This window comes from Scomber scombrus, chromosome 1 (assembly GCF_963691925.1).
Source record: "Scomber scombrus chromosome 1, fScoSco1.1, whole genome shotgun sequence".
In the NCBI taxonomy this organism is placed as follows: Eukaryota; Metazoa; Chordata; class Actinopteri; order Scombriformes; family Scombridae; genus Scomber; species Scomber scombrus.
This window is the reverse complement of record NC_084970.1, coordinates 31,983,622-31,999,709: the sequence shown is the minus strand read 5'-3', so window position 1 is coordinate 31,999,709 and position 16,088 is coordinate 31,983,622. Positions and strand designations below refer to the sequence as shown.

At 38.5% G+C, this 16,088-nt stretch overlaps 1 protein-coding gene across 1 annotated transcript in view; it reads left to right on the top strand.

Annotated features, from left to right (window-relative positions):
- Window positions 1-16,088, top strand: part of LOC133996859 (protein kinase C-binding protein NELL1-like) — a 251,799-nt gene that overhangs the window by 211,602 nt on the left and 24,109 nt on the right. Inside the window, exon 15 of the mRNA XM_062436724.1 lies at window positions 6,907-7,002. Coding sequence (XP_062292708.1) covers window positions 6,907-7,002 — 96 coding nt within the window. The remainder of the gene's footprint in view (window positions 1-6,906; window positions 7,003-16,088) is intronic.

Below are 16,088 nucleotides of genomic sequence, written 5' to 3'. Positions count from 1 at the left end.
AGGAGGCCTCTTTCTTCCCCTGAGATCAGATTTTTGGGTGAGAAATATGGAGAAAGAAGGCTGAGTTTAGTGTCCATTATCTAGATAGCCCTCTGTTCCTCTGTCAGAACTGATGGTGTGTTAAGGGGCGCTCTGTGATATGTTTTATTATACACTCTCTACCCTCCTCCTGATATGAGCAGCTGTATGAAGACATGCTTAAACTTCAAGAGCTGCATTAATGGATTTTTGGTCGCTAGGGGGCAGGGAAACTGCAAAACAAGCTGAAAAAAGCACAACCCTGACATACTATCACTGTATAAAGTTATAATGTTTAACTTGTTAGCTAATAGTTGCATATTCACTAGCTCCTGAGGAAACTGTCTGTCTCTTCAGCTGCTAAATAGTCAGTTTTATTTTGTTGTAACTCTGTCAGGCTGCCATTTGCTTCTAGGCAAGTTAAAAATAAATAAATAAATCAATAACTGACAAACTAAAAAATGCTGCCTGTTATTGCTGGAGACAGGGTTAAAAAAGGGCAGTAGACCTAAATGTGAAGTGAAACTAATACTAATAGTAGGTTGCCAAAAAGGGTTTTTTATGTGGTGTAAATCTGAGGTGCGTTTTAAAAAGAATACTGCTCGCTTGAGTACAGTAGTTTGCGCTTCTAGACCGCTTGAATACAGTACATGTGTATTGTTAGATGATTAATCACTCTGAGTGTCCCCTTTCACATTACACATAGTTATCTGATTCAGTGTTAGGACTACTGTTAAACAAAATGATAAATGTAACTTAAAAAAATGAAGCTTTAAATTCTTAGTAAGGGATGAGATCATTATCAGGGTGCTAATGATGTCTTAATGTAGCACATCCCAGGCTGTGTGTGTGACACTATGGGACGCTTATTATTAGCTCAGTTCTGTTCAACCGTGGAATTAAAATGCTCTCTTTTTTTTCTCCTTTCATACCTACTTGAATTTGTGGAATATCCATTGGCTTTCACTGTTATATTCCTTCTCTTAATTCTGAGATGGATCCTTGGACGCCCAACGACCGTGAATGTGGCTGTTAGCCACGGCACAGAGTGGAATGATTTCATTCTCACCACCCACTGGAAAGCAATCTAGGCCCGTAATGGGAAACTCAAATAGCAAATCTGTGGGTATAAGCATGTCTCGAGAAGTCACGAGTCAGCAACAGGCTCAGTTAAGCAGGGAGATAGTTTAGCTGGAGGTCACAGGGACAACAATGAAGGAGGGCAGGCTATTTGTCGCTGTAGCGGGGGTCCTGGTAATGTAATGTGGAGGGGGGGAAGAGGGAAGAGTCGGAGGGGAGAAATGGAAAAAAGATGGATGTGAATAAGAGTTGATACAAGACACACAAAGAGGAGAAGAAGATGAAGGACAGACGTGAAATGCCTTGTAAAAGTCAGTTGTGAGATTACAGAGTTTGTGGAGGCTTTAGATATTTCCAGCAACAATGGAGCATGTTGGCAATCTGTAGCCTCAATGGTAAAATCAGGTTTTGGTGTCAGAAGAGGAAACATTGACCAATCTCTACAACTACAGGAGTTAGAAATGGAACAGAATACAATGCAGCGATATCTGTCATCTTGTCTTCTGTAGGATACCCCTCCTGTTCAGCAGTATTGGAAGCTCTCTGTTTTTTTTGCAGAATAGCAGCACTACATTTTATTTCTCTTCTCAATGTGACGTTTTGGGGCAATGGAAAACCATCACAATCACATCGTCTATGTATAGTCTGTGTTGGGAAAAAAATCCAATCTACTGCTGAAAACAACCCATTCACACAAATCCAGTTTGCTTTTAAAAGGCATTTTTTTGGAAACACAAAAGCCCTCTGAGCAGACATGATATATATCCACCAAAGATCTGGCAAAGCAGGTTTTCACAAATCTTCTTTGTTGCCATTTATTATTCTCTAACATAAGATGACTGAATGTAATCATGATCACAATCAGCCCTGATCCTACACGCAGACAGTAGCTGAAATAGACCGACAGAGCCCAGAGTATTCATTCAGTTTCACTTAAATTAGAAAAAAGAAAAAAAAAACACATTAAAATTTCTTTAGATACTACCTGACTTTGTCGGTTGTGTATATCAGACTGTTGACTCATTTTTAGTGGAGCATTCCGAGCTAGAAACTCTGCAAAAAATTGGTTCAAAACATGCATAAAAGGGAGAAGGTTGTATGTCAGTCTTGGAGATAATGTGTCTGAGAAGCATGACACTGCTTAAGGGTTGCACTAGGGATCTGCCTCAGTCCATTATTATTCTCAGTATACATGCTGCCACTTGTTAATCATTAGATAATACAATGTATGCGGATGACACACACCTGTACATCTCTGCTCAACCAAATGATGCTGCGGCGATAAACTCCATGACAACCTGTCTTCTGACAATAAATAAATGGATGAACAATAACTTTTTAAAGTTAAACAAGGACAAAACTGAAATCCTACTAATTGGCCCCAAAACAAAAAGAGAAATGCTGTTTAATAATTAACTCCCTTGATTAAAGTCTTGCTATTATCTTGGATTCAGATCTGAACTTCAAGTCCCACATTAACAAGGTGATGAAAAACTAAAATACAACCATTCATAAGTCAAAAAGATGGTAAATAATTAAAGCTGACTGAATTATTGCAATGCACTTTTTACTGGTCTCCCCAAAAATAAAAAATAAAATACTGAGAGACTTCAGTACACTGGCATCCTGTAACATTCAGTCTTCCTTCTTACCAAACTACATTGCTAATTCCCTTGTTAACTATTTGCCTTCAAAAGCATTACGATCATCTGCTGCTAGTTTATTGGAGGTTCCCAGCAACAGCCAAAAGAAAATCAGAGATGCAGCCTTTGTCAGCCTTTGTCAGTTACACCCCATACTATGGGACACACACAAAAGTATTTATGACTTTGGGATAAAAATGCAGTTATGCATTGCATTCTTTTGAAATGTATTCTTCTTGGTTTTATGGATTCTGTGTATTACATTTTTTAACGTCTTATTTTTTATTCTACCATTGATATTCAGTGGGTTTTATTTTCCTTATTATGTTATGCATTCAATCTATTATATCTTCACTTTTATCTTATCTTTATTATTATCATCAAGCAGGTTTTATTTTCCATGTTATGTTACATTTATTATGGTATTCTATCCCTGTTTTTATGTTCATTTTATGTCTAATTTTATGTGAAGCACTCAGTGCATGCGATTTCTTTATTGTAAAGCATTTCAAGCTGCATTTCTTATATGAAAGGTGCTCTATAATTAAAGTTTGTGTTATGATCATTAACAGGAAGTTGTGTGTGGTTTGACTCAAACTACAACTATAACAGTACAATACAATGCCTATGTTCACAGCAATTAAAGAACATGTTGCATATTTTTGGGGGGGTTTTGACAACAATGAAAGTCTGTGGCTCTGTCAGGCTTTTGCTTCATAGGCATATAATTTAATATAATATAGAATATTACCAGCTTCATCATAAGGAGAAAATGAGTCAGGTTGAAGAAAAGTGGGTATAACAAATATCTGTAATGTAATGAACATCATAAAGATTGATGACGCCTGAGCTCATTTTAATTGAATGTTTGAGTTTTTCTTTTTTTCACTCTGACAACAATAAAATACTGGGGGCATCTGGAAATTGTGGGTTGTGTTTGGGCAATAGCTGCCAGTAACATTGATTGAAAAATGTGGGTCTTCAAAAACCCACACACACATATAAATACAACAGTGAAGAACCCCCACTCCCACTCGATCTTTGGAAATCATTAGTTCTACAGGCAGACAGGATTATGCTGATGGTGGTGAAATGATAATTAGAGCTGGAGATAGATTGAGTCAATATAAGTGTAATTAATTTTTAAGTGTGGGGTTTATTAGTACAGAGGCAATCAGGCTCCTAATGAGGGCCTGATAGAACTTCTTAAATAGTGGAACCAGCCAAATTAATAGCTCTAATAGCTTCTGGCGTGGAACTCAGATTTTATTTATTGCACTTACGCACTAGTTTGTATATTTAGCACCTTTTTTTCCCCAAAACATTAGAGTTATCATTTCATTTAACAAATTGTGTTTCTTTGGATTAAGACATGCACCCACATACACACATACACACACACACATATCACACATCCAATATGTATGTGACTATAAATAGATTTGTCAGCCCATTAAGGCTCATCTTTCAAATCATGTCATTAATTAAGCTTAGAAATACTCAAGTAATTTCTCTTTAATGAACTTGCTCAATTAACGCTGCCCTCTTTTTGGTTTAATCCTCCTCGCTTTAAGCACTGACAATTTACGCTTTCTCTCTCTTCATCTTTTCCTTCACCCACTCGCTCTTCCCTTTGTTTTTGTGGAGTACATTTCTCTACCAGCTCTCCTCAACCTGCCCCTTCTCCTTTGTGCTTTTGTCTCGGCTATGTTGATGCATCACACCCTGTGCACTCACAGAACAAATCACAGTCATTTGCTCTGCTAGACTGCTTTCAGCAGAAGCCAGCGAGACACACGCTCACTCATACACTCACTCACACACACACACACACACACACACACACACATACACACACACACACACACACACACACACACACACACACACACACACACACACACACACACACACTCTAACACATTGTAATACAAATTTTAAATAACTGAAAAATAGACAGGGGAAATGTCACCTCATGAATTCTGCAGGCAGCTCAGTAGGCGATCAATAACAATATGCATCATCTCATTTAATTGAATACAAATCAGACTGGTGGTGGAGCAATTATGGCTCATCCGAGTTCAACATTTTGACCTTAATCTTATTATTGCCATTAGTCCACATTTGGCCTTTAACTATGGACTTTTACTTGTTGTGTTTGAGACATCACCAATGCTGGTTTATTCATTCAAATGCTTTAAATAATATATATTAATGTTTTCCAGACAAGTGACCTCTAGAGGCAGTACAAATAATGAAGGTAGACATTCCTTGACATTATAACGCTGCCACGAAACTTCTTAGGGATTGGTCACACCAGCATTTATGACCAAAATCCATCATTTCAGTGAAATTGTCTGAAGAGGTGAGAGTTATTGTTTGCTTTTGGTTTGTTGTTTTCTCTCTCTCTCTCTTTCTCTCTCTCTCTTTCTCTCTCTCTCTCTCTCTCTCTCTCTCTCTCTCTCTCTCTCTCTCTCTTCTCTCTCTCTCTCTCTCTCTCTCTCTCTCTCTCTCTCTCTTTCGCTCTCTCTCACAAACACACACAGACACTGTTTTGCATTGTTATGCTATTTTATTACCAATTTCACAGTAAATGACATGGTAAAAATGACATGAAATGAGGTGAGGGTGAGATTTGGAATGACTTTGACCTAAGTTTCCCGGCCAGACTAGGACCAGGGCGCAAATATAAACAATGTTTATTTTAGAGGGAACACATCTGCAGAGTTCAAAATAGAGGAAGCTATCATGATAGTTTTTGTATGTTATGAATATTTTCATAAATTTGTAATCCATGCTGTACTTTTATAATTTTGCTATCTGGTTTATTATGTACATACATCTATTCTATGTATGTCCTGGAAGAGAGATCCCTCCCCATGTTCCATTTTTTGGGGAAGCTTTTCTTTATTCAAATGGAGGGTCTAACGATAGAGGATGTCGTATAGCTGTAGAACCCCCTGAGGTAAATTTGTAATATTGGGCTATAAAAAGAAAACTTACTTGACAACACTGCATACAGAACAGGTAGAAATATTTGCACTGCTGCTTCTGTATCTGTTGCTAGTCTCATCATACCCTCAGTGTTTGATGTGGCTGATTCTATAAGACATATTTTGTTACTTTAGCTCATTAAATATTTGTATGGAATGCCTTGTTGTAGTTTCTCAAAGCTTTAAAGCTTTGTTAATTTATTTATTTTTCAGACACTTGGGGGTAGGGGGGCAGTAGCAACATCACCGCTCATTTTGAGTTGTTTGATGAGTCTAATTCTAATATTTACTCTCCTTTGAGCTTTTGTTATGTCTCCATCAACAATGTCTTCCTCTTTAGCAGCCAGATGTTATCTGTCTATACGCCTTTTTATGTTTCCTGTAAAGCATTTTGAATTGTTGCTAAAATATGCTATACAAATAAACCTGCCTTTCCTTTCTTTACCAGCTGTTTTCTAATGTCTGTCTCCTGTTTGGTACAGGTGGAATACAGTGGGTTTATCAGAGCTTTTTGCTCAAAACAGCTGTCTGCTGCAGCTTGAAAGACAAGTGATAAATGAACTTTGCCTGAACCATACAGTAAATGTGCTTTGAAACTAAGAGGCTAAAAAGTTGACCAGTAAACTTAAAATATCGATTAGTGAAGCTTTTAAAAATAACACTGCCGTCTTTTTATTTCACATACAGTATAAAAACAGCCACAAGCTGTAGTAGCCGTCCTTAAATGATCACTAGAAAGACAAATTTCAAAGTCAGAATTAATGAGGATGACAGGTTACAGTTTTGAACTATGTGCGTGGTGACGAGGTCTTTACAATGCACAGTATCACTGTTTCTGATATTGTGATAATATCAGGCTGATCCGTGGCACTCTACATACTGAGTATACACACACACATACACATACACACACATACACACATCCAGAACTAAAAACACCACTTACAAACGTGTGTGAATGACAGAAAAGTGTCAGTGTTTCCTCCCTGAAGTGTAACATCGCTTTTAAAGATAGTCAAGGGAGTCACTTTGCACCTTGTAATGCCTTCATGAAACCTTACAAGCAGGAATTCAAAGCTTTTGTCGTGCCGCTGTAAGATCTAGGACATGAAGAAGACAAACTGAAATATTTTATCTGATGTTTTCTGTTTTCTTTCATCTCTCATTTCTAGCCTTCTGTGAGGAGGGTTGCAGGAGCGGCGGGACGTGTGTTTCTCCCAACACGTGTGTCTGTCCCTCAGGTTTTACAGGACGCCACTGTGAGACAGGTAAGCAGGATCAACCCCCCCTCTGACCCCTCACTGTCTGGCTCACTCAGCTGTCCTCCCTAATTAAAGCTCAGCTGGAGCGTCACGTTATTTTTATTGAGTTTCAAATGTAACATCAGAGGAACGGTCATTAGGTCAGTCTGAGGGCTCAGCAGTTGCCCTTTTGTTTCTCTGTCTTTCTCTCTCTCTTCTCTCTCTCTCTCTTTCTCTCTCCCCGTTTCTTCTCTCTTGGTCTGACTCTAACACACACACACATACACGTACACGTACACGTACACACACACACACACACACACACACACACACACACACACACACACACACACACACACACACACTTTCACACTCCATCTCTAAAGCCCTGTGTTTAAATTGGACACTGCAGAGATTGAGGATCCCAGGAGGGCTGTAGAAAAGGACAGCTAATTCTTCTCTCCTCCTCCCTTCCCCTCCTCCTTCTTCTCATCTCCACCTCCATTTTCCTTCCCTTCTTTCGTCTCAACATCTTACCTCTCCTTTCTTTCCTCTACCCCCTTTATTTCTTATTTTTCTCCTTCCTGCCTGGTTTCTTCTCTCTGTCTCTCCTCACTGCCTTTTCTTCCCCTTTCTTCCTCTCTTCATAACCAACCCCCCCCCTTACTTTCCTCTTCCTTACGCCTTAATTTGCCTCTCCTCTTCTCATTTCTCACATGTTATTTCCTCGCGTTTGCTTCTCCTTTTCCTCTTTTCCCTCTTCTGTTCCTGACTCTCCTCTCCTTTTCTCATCCCTTTTCCTCCTCCTTTCCTTCTGTCTGCTCTCTTCACCCCCTTTCCTCCCTTCTTTCTTCTACGCCTTACTTTACCCTTTTTCTCCTGTGTATTCTCCTCCTCCACTTCATTTTTATAACCTTTTTTACTCAGTTTCCCCTCCCAAATTCTCCACTTTCCTCCCTTCTTTCATCTCCTCCATCCTCATCTTCTCTTCCATCCCTCCCTTCTCTTTCCATCCTTTTTCTCATTTCCCTTTCCAGTTTTTTCCCCTCACTCTATCCTCTCCTTTTTTTCCTCCCTTTCTTCTCTCTTCTCCTCTGTTATTAAACCATCTGTCCCTGAGGTCTCATTTTACAGAACTGATCAAAGCTCCGATAGAGCCCACATTCACAGGTCAGCTATTCACAGCATGCTGCCGTGGTTTTCTGTGTGATAACATGTTACACATACATGTGCACATTATTGGTGACATAAATTACTTTGCATGTAGCCAAAACCACTTAGACTTCAGGTACTGCTACAGTATCAGCCCTGATGGATTCTCTTAATGTAAAGCAGAGAAAGATTGCATGCTTCTGTTTCGTGTCTCTGTTGCCTGTGGATAATACTTCAAGGAATGCACTTGTTTGTAATTAATTCTTTATTGATTTTACAAAGGGGTAGTCATAAATTATGTTTGGATCTAAACATTACGGTTTGGTAACTTAATTACTAGTAAGATTTATATTTTCATCCGTTACACAGTAATTTTCTTTCACAGTACAGTTTTATTTAGACTAATTTAGACATACAGTACTCTCAGGTCTGAACCTTTAAGAGGTCATCAGTAGCAACCAGCATGGAACGCATTTTATAAAAGCTGACAATCACCTATGACTAATTATCATTGCAATAAACAGCCTCACATTAATTAATTAATTAATGTGGCAATCTAATGCCTCAGTGCTATTCTCTACAAATAAAATTGTATGTCCAAACACAACATTTCACTGTGGCATCTCGATAAAGATTTTATATTTGTAGCTGCAGATCAAAATCTGACGACTAATAATAAAAAAAGACCACATTGCATTTACAAAATGATTCTGTTGTTTGTCACTTTGGTGAATGGAGGAGAAGATTATGCAAAGAAAACTTCAGCCCTTTCTCCTAGTAATTACATTTATATAGGAGTACTTTGTAAATGTAAATATGTTGAGGGAATTATACTGTCTGATGACATAATGACATAATATAACTTATAGTATATAACTTATATAAGACACAAAAATATTGATACTGACCATGGTCAATGACAATGTATGTATTTTTACCCACCGATATTGGATCTTTTAGTACCATATTTGCAATCAGATACAACATTATTGTTCTTTTTATGGTTATGTTAAGGCACTCAGCACATAGTTAACATTAGGGAAATATCATGGTCTTAAAAGATCATGGTCTTGATTAAATACCGAAAAAAAGGTTGCAGTGACTTGAAGAGAGAGACATGACATGTTAACATTTAACCAAAACCAATATCTTTCACCAACTAACTCAATAACTAAGCTTATGTATGCCCGCTGTCCACCTCAACTACATTCCTTCAACTTAAGTCCAGCATATAAATATAAAGCTTTATTCATTTGGAAAGAAAGACAAAACAAATGTTGCCTGTGAACACAATTCTTGCAGCAATTACATTTGTCATTGCGGTGTAATTGAGTGAACAATTTAGTAGCATAAACATGATTTCTAGGAGACAGGGTTGTGAGCAGATGAGGCACAGAGAACAGTCCCCCTTTCCCCTCACTGCAAGCAGAATATGGACTAACACATCATTCCACTAATGAGCCTCCTCCCTGTTGCCCTCTGGCTGCTGCCTGAGGCTGTTACAGATGTGATGCTGTGCAAAATCACTCTGTCTCACTATGTCAAAATCTCTCTGTGTCTCTGGGCATCAAAATATCATTCTTCCTGTGTGTGGCTTTCATTCACAAAAGCTACGGAAGAATGTTTGATCAGTGTAAAGTTTACATCTGAGCATACATCCATGTACTACTCATGTTAGGCAACTTCTACGCCCCATAGTGCATGACATGATCTTCTCTGTGCTTTTACCTCAGCCTGCATCTATACCTGTCAAACTCCTTCTGCCAGTCTATATGTCTCTGTTTTCAGTCCTTCACCCCATCTCCACCTCTGCTGCCCTTGCCTACTGTGTAATAAAACATATCAGTGCTCCGCTTACTCCTCTCCACTGTGGTGTATACTGTAGCTCAATGGGAGGCTAAGAGTATCTAAATATAAAGCCTATGGGAAACAGATTTGATCTTTTCATCTTCTCCCATGTTGATCCGTTTATCTAGGTTGCCGGCCTTTTTCTCCAATGGGTTGAGAGCCGCCAAAGATCCACTGCTGGATCCTCGTGATTCATTTTCTGAAAAGGCTTTAGCTTACTCTAAGGGATCAGAAACTCAAACAACTGACCTTACACTTGAATTTCCCTTGGGATTAATAAAGTATTTCTTAGTGTTATTCTTACACCAACTCACAGTGAACAGTTTGAAGTTCATACTACTTCTCAATGCGAGTTACATAAAATGCTACTGCAAAGTGGGTAGCTGGGTTAAAGATGGCTCATTTTGTACAATGTTGCTACAAGTTTATTTTGCTGTGATTGTTCAGCACAAGTCAGAATATAGACAGTAGGAATAGCAGCAGAATGGGGAAAGTTTTTTTTTACCTCTGTGTGTTTAATGGAGGTTTCAGGATCAGCCAAAATCACTAAGCACAATCCAATTCAAAGTATAAAACTGACAAGATTTAAAAGTAATATCTAAATGTAGCGGTAGACCAACTTCTAACAAGATTAAAATCCAAAATAACTGAGATGCCATCAGTCTCTGTCAGTTCCTCTTACTGAGTGTTTTATTGTTTGGTTTGAAATATTATTACACTTGAAGGAATAGTTAAACATTTTAGGGAAATATCCTTATGTGCGTTCTTGCCAGGAGTTCGATGCGACATTCATATATCAATATGAAGCTGGAGTCAGCAGCCAAAGTTAGTTCAGCCTTGCATAAAGACTGGAAACAGCTAACTCTGTCCAAAGAGCGCATTGGCAGGCTGAATCTGTAAATGCGTCCACATGGATGAGTAAATTAGGTTCTTTTTACAATGCTATTTATTCAGATTATAATGTGCAGATGTTTATTTTGAAACACCTCCAGGTTTCTGTGTCTGGAGAGAACAAACTTAATGTTGGGCAGATGCCACTGAGCATGCATTCAGTGTTTTGACTGCTGAGAGGATATGGCCTTCATTTTCAATAGAGTTTGATGTCATCTACTAATAGGCTATCAGGCTGTGCAAGTAATGTTTTGTGGGATACATTCATTCTTCGTTTTGGTTTTTCCAAAAAGCACAGATTTGGTGATTTGCAGGTCAAACAAACATATTTTGTTGTCCTTGAACTTTTGTTTTAACAGAATCTTTGTGATTATATATAGCATAACATTTATTTAGGAGTTGCTACACAGTGAAATATGGTAATTGAATTGCTATTGAAACAACAGTTATGTGTAACCTACATGTCTAAAAAAAAACTGTGAAATACCAAATATATGCTTGGTAATCTCATCCTTCAAAAACATTCACTCACTGAGAGATAAAGAACACCTGTGTAATCTAATGCCGTCCAAGCATATACGTATATTGTGTATACAACTAACCGCCTTCCTGCTCTTTCTGTACTCTAGTTACTGTTGCAAGGAGGCATTCTGTCAGGTTCAATTACATGAGGTAAATGGATAGTGTTGAATTCGTTCCTGTTGTGTTTGGCTGGGGATTGTGGTCACTGAAACTGCTCCTTTAATCCAACAGGCTGTTAGTATTATGCACATTTATGTGTTGCAGACTATGAAGTTGCCGCAAACACAAACCCGGGTTGCGGTGTGTGAGTACACATTACTGTAAATGCTCCATGTGACATTTACCATGATGTTGCTTCAGTAGGTCAGTAGGGCTGAGATCAGTTTAATTATGTAAATCTCGACCGGCCAGAGGATTCTCCAAAAAGCTTGGGGATTATTTTAACTATATGTGTATTAATTCCCATTTCTTCGCTAAGCTAAAAATGTACAGCTCTTCATACTTCGGGCTGTCATATAGTATTCATATATCCCCCTTTGGGAACATCCACAGATGGAGTAGGAGGGAAGCCCTGCAGAAAGCACTAGATGCTCTTGTTTGCGTTGTAATGGAAGGAAACAGAGGGAAATGTGAAATGTTGTCTAGCTGCTTTCCTTTGTCTGGCTGTAACAAAGATTGATGGTGTGTGTGTGTGTGTGTGTGTGTGTGTGTGTGTGTGTGTGTGTGTGTGTGTGTGTGTGTGTGTGTGTGTGTGTGTGTGTGTGTGTGTGTGTGTGTGTGTGTGTGTGTGTACTCACATTGTACATTATACCACAGGAAGGTCACCTGTCCAGTTCATTGCTGGAGACAAAGAGAAAGGAGGGCTGTTTACACATACAAACATACACGTATACCCATACTGAATTGAAAAGTGAAGACATTCCCTCTAATAGCCACAAGGGGGCAACTCCCCTGGCTCCAAAAAGAAGTCTGAACGTATATCCCTACTTCCCGCTTGATTTAATACCCCCAGTAAACAGTTTCCTAATGAATTTATGGTCTCACTTGCTTCAAGTCTTCTTCAATATGTCATGATTTTCATTTAGTAAATTATGGTCCCATTTAGAGTTAAAATAGAAATCAAAGCAGTGTACACTGTAGGGCATGGCTACCTTGTATTTACAAGTCGCCACCATGGCAACAACGTTGTTTAGGTAACATAACCATGGAGTAACCCCAAATTCTCATGGCCAATTCCGTCGCTATTTTAGTGTGTTTTCAGTTCATGAAATTTAATCATAATATGTTGGTTGCCTAAAAAAGTGTAGTTTAGCATTTGGTTATACAAAAAGACCCTCTAAGTAGTCAGATGCTCAGTTTATCTGGTAAGTACATTTTATTCCAATGGTTTGTTGTTTTTTTTCTAACAAATTTACATTAGTATTATCACAGTTAACCATAGAATGTAAATTGCTCTGTGCCAATCAATCTAGCAGCTAGCATTAGGGTTAACTCCTCCCTCTTGTCCAAATATGGTCACTTCTGGCTCCGAAAAAACCAAGATGGTGACGCTCAAACTACAAACTCAGGGCTTCAAAAGCCCCCAGGAAGAGCACTGAGCTTTGACGCCAATTTGACATAGTGGCCAAACTTTGTAATTACAACATCACATGATGCTATTGGTCCCAAAACGATTTTTCCCCAAAGACTTACATTGTGAAAGAGACATCTTTGAATCAGCAGATACATTTTATTGAGCGTCAAAACCCCAACAAAATGACTTGTTTCACAATTAGAATTTGATCCATACAATCATATTTGGAAAATCTAGAAGAGTCTCATGGTTGAATTTTTTTATCCCCATTCAGGTTAGCTGGAGGGTTAAATTTGAAGTAGCCAGCTCAGATGGCAGACGTTTGTTCTATAGGCCCCACAGATGTGGAAACTATGTGGAATAAGTCAAACTTTTTTGACTTCATGCACCACTGAGCAACAGAGCCCTGCCTCCTCCATTTTGTTCAGTTATCTTTATGTATTCATGTTCACAACAGCAGTCCACAAACCAATGGGTGATGTGGCCTTGTCCATTATTATTTTATAGTCTATGACTCATACAAACACTTGCAGGTAGAAAATAGCTGTAAGACTATTGAGCAACAGGAATTATTGACTGTGTGCGAATGAAATGAGCTTTTATCACATCTAAATAAAAAGGTCATACTAGGCAGGTGATGGATGGGTTTTAAATAATATGTGCTCTCCATAAAATGACATTCAGAGTCCTTGTGGAATTAGATATGTCTGTGCTTACACTTGGTGCTTTGAATTATAACAGGGCTCATATCAGATGAATATATTTTGGTCCTCAGTGTGTTTTACTTACTCATTCCTCATCTTGGCACAGGTGGATCCTTTAATCGAATTGTTTGTCATGCTGTTCAGGATTGTTCAAAACTACACAGCCTGACTCAAGGGATAAAATATAATCTAAACAGCTCAGCAATAAAAAAGTGCCATTGGTCTGTCCAACACTTTGTCCAGAGCGAGATGTCGTAACAGCTACTGGTCACATTGCTGTAAAAGTTAATCTGTATATTCTTGTTTGAGACTAATGGAAGACTAATGTGCAGCTTCACCATAGGGTCACACATTTGGCACTATAAAAGCTATCTCAAAAACGAATGACTAAGAGGAAAAAAATTCATCCCTAGTGGATGAATTTTATGTTTTCAGTGACCCCTGACCTTCCCTCTCATGTCACCATTGGGCCCAAATATCAGTTTTATTACAGGAAATTTTCAAATCTAAATGTTAAGATAAGTCTTTATTGATCCCCAGAGTGTAAATGTACATGTTACAGAAGCAAGAAACATACTTGGACCAGGAAAACTGGTTTAAAAAAAAAATATATATATATATATATATATATACATTTTTTTAAATGACATTTGAAAGCTAAATTCATTGTATTCATTACAGTACTTACACTATATTGTGCACAAAACTGTGCAAATAAATGAGCAGAAGAGCTTAACCTTGAAGATGTATGTTAATCTAAGCAAATCGCCATCAAATTCAAAGTACATTCATGTTCCCAGCAGAATGATTCGCTTTAATTGCCCCATGACCTTAACTCGAGTCCCACCAAACTGCCCCCCGGGTAAACTGCATTTTCAGCCATATTATTGGTTAGGCTCTAAACACAGCAGGGAGATTGTTCCTTTTTTGTGATTGAAATAAACACCCTTTAGAGGCAAGTTGTTACGAAATGCACACCTTCCAGCTGATTTAAAACATGGTAACACTTTCTTCACACATCAGGCTCATGAAACCCTTTCCAACCCTGAACAGCTTTATACCAAAAACCCAAGGCTGTGTTTTTAAGCCTGAAGAGTTGATATGCAAGGATCTCTGACAGCACTTAATGTTTAATGCACAGTGTACAGAGATGAAATAACAGTACATAACAGACAATGATGGTATGTGACAGTTTATTCTGTTGCTATTGTTCCTCTTAATTCCAATACCTTGATGCAAAGATGCTCAACATAAGCTGCTTAATATGGAAGGTAATGAGTTTGTTGAAGTTAATGAAAAACAAAACTATACACAACGGAGAGGGAGAGAGTGAGCGAGAGAGCGAGACAGAGAGAGTGTATGTGTGTGCATTTTTGTTACTTCCTTGGGACCTTTTCCAGTATAAACACCGACCTTGTCAGGACCAGAAGTCCTCATGGGGATGAAAGCCCTGGTCCTAATGAGGCAAAACATCATTTCTGACATACTGGTTAAAAGTAGAGGTAAGGCGTGAATTGAGGTTAGGTTAAGGTCAGGGGTAGGCATGAATTGGTTATGGTTAAGATTAGGCTGAGTGTGTGTGTGTGTGTGTGTGTGTGCGTGTGTGTGTGTGTGTGTGTGTGTGTGTGTGTGTGTGTGTGTGTGTGTGTGTGTGGGTGGGGGCGGGTGGGTGGGCGGGTGCCTGTGAAGCAGTGAGATATTTAAAGGTCTGTGAGCCCTAATGAGCCAAGTGGTGTATGTTGAATGATAGAAAGGTGATGGAAAAGGTTGGAAAGGTTTTTAAATTTAGAACACATTTCAAACTTAATCTGGGTGTAAATATCACAGAGGTGACCTGGGTGATGCGGTGCAGTCACAAATGAAATGTGTTGTTGTTGTGTTGGTTCTGTACTGCAGCACATTTGATTCAAAATGACTTTAAATTGATTGTACATCGATAGGATACATTAAAATATACCTAAGTGAAGTCATCTCTTCCTATATTTTGCAGAATATCCCTTACAGTCAGTGATTATTTGAAGTCATTTCGTCAAACAACCAGGAGATGTTTTGCAGCTAGTGTCACTTCCTGCTGGTTTCAGGAGCTCTTTGCTTTCACATCTCAGTCTCTCCAGCAGTTATGTATATGTATCTGTATATTATTGAAGTTTTGTATCAAAATCAGTTCATTTTAATTGAATCACTGCAATCAGGGAATTTTCTATGAGGTGCTTTTGTGCAGAGTTCAACTTGACAGTGTTGACCTTTAAGGGAAGAGAGAAAACCAGAAAGTCTGCAGTGGAGGAAGGTATCATATTAGCAGTGTTTTACTATCCAAGCTTATATATGTTACTTTGCTCTGCATAACAAAAAGTCAATACAGATTTATGTCTTTGTATCCCATTTGTCATGCATGAAAGTAGCCACAACCGACAGTTGCCATT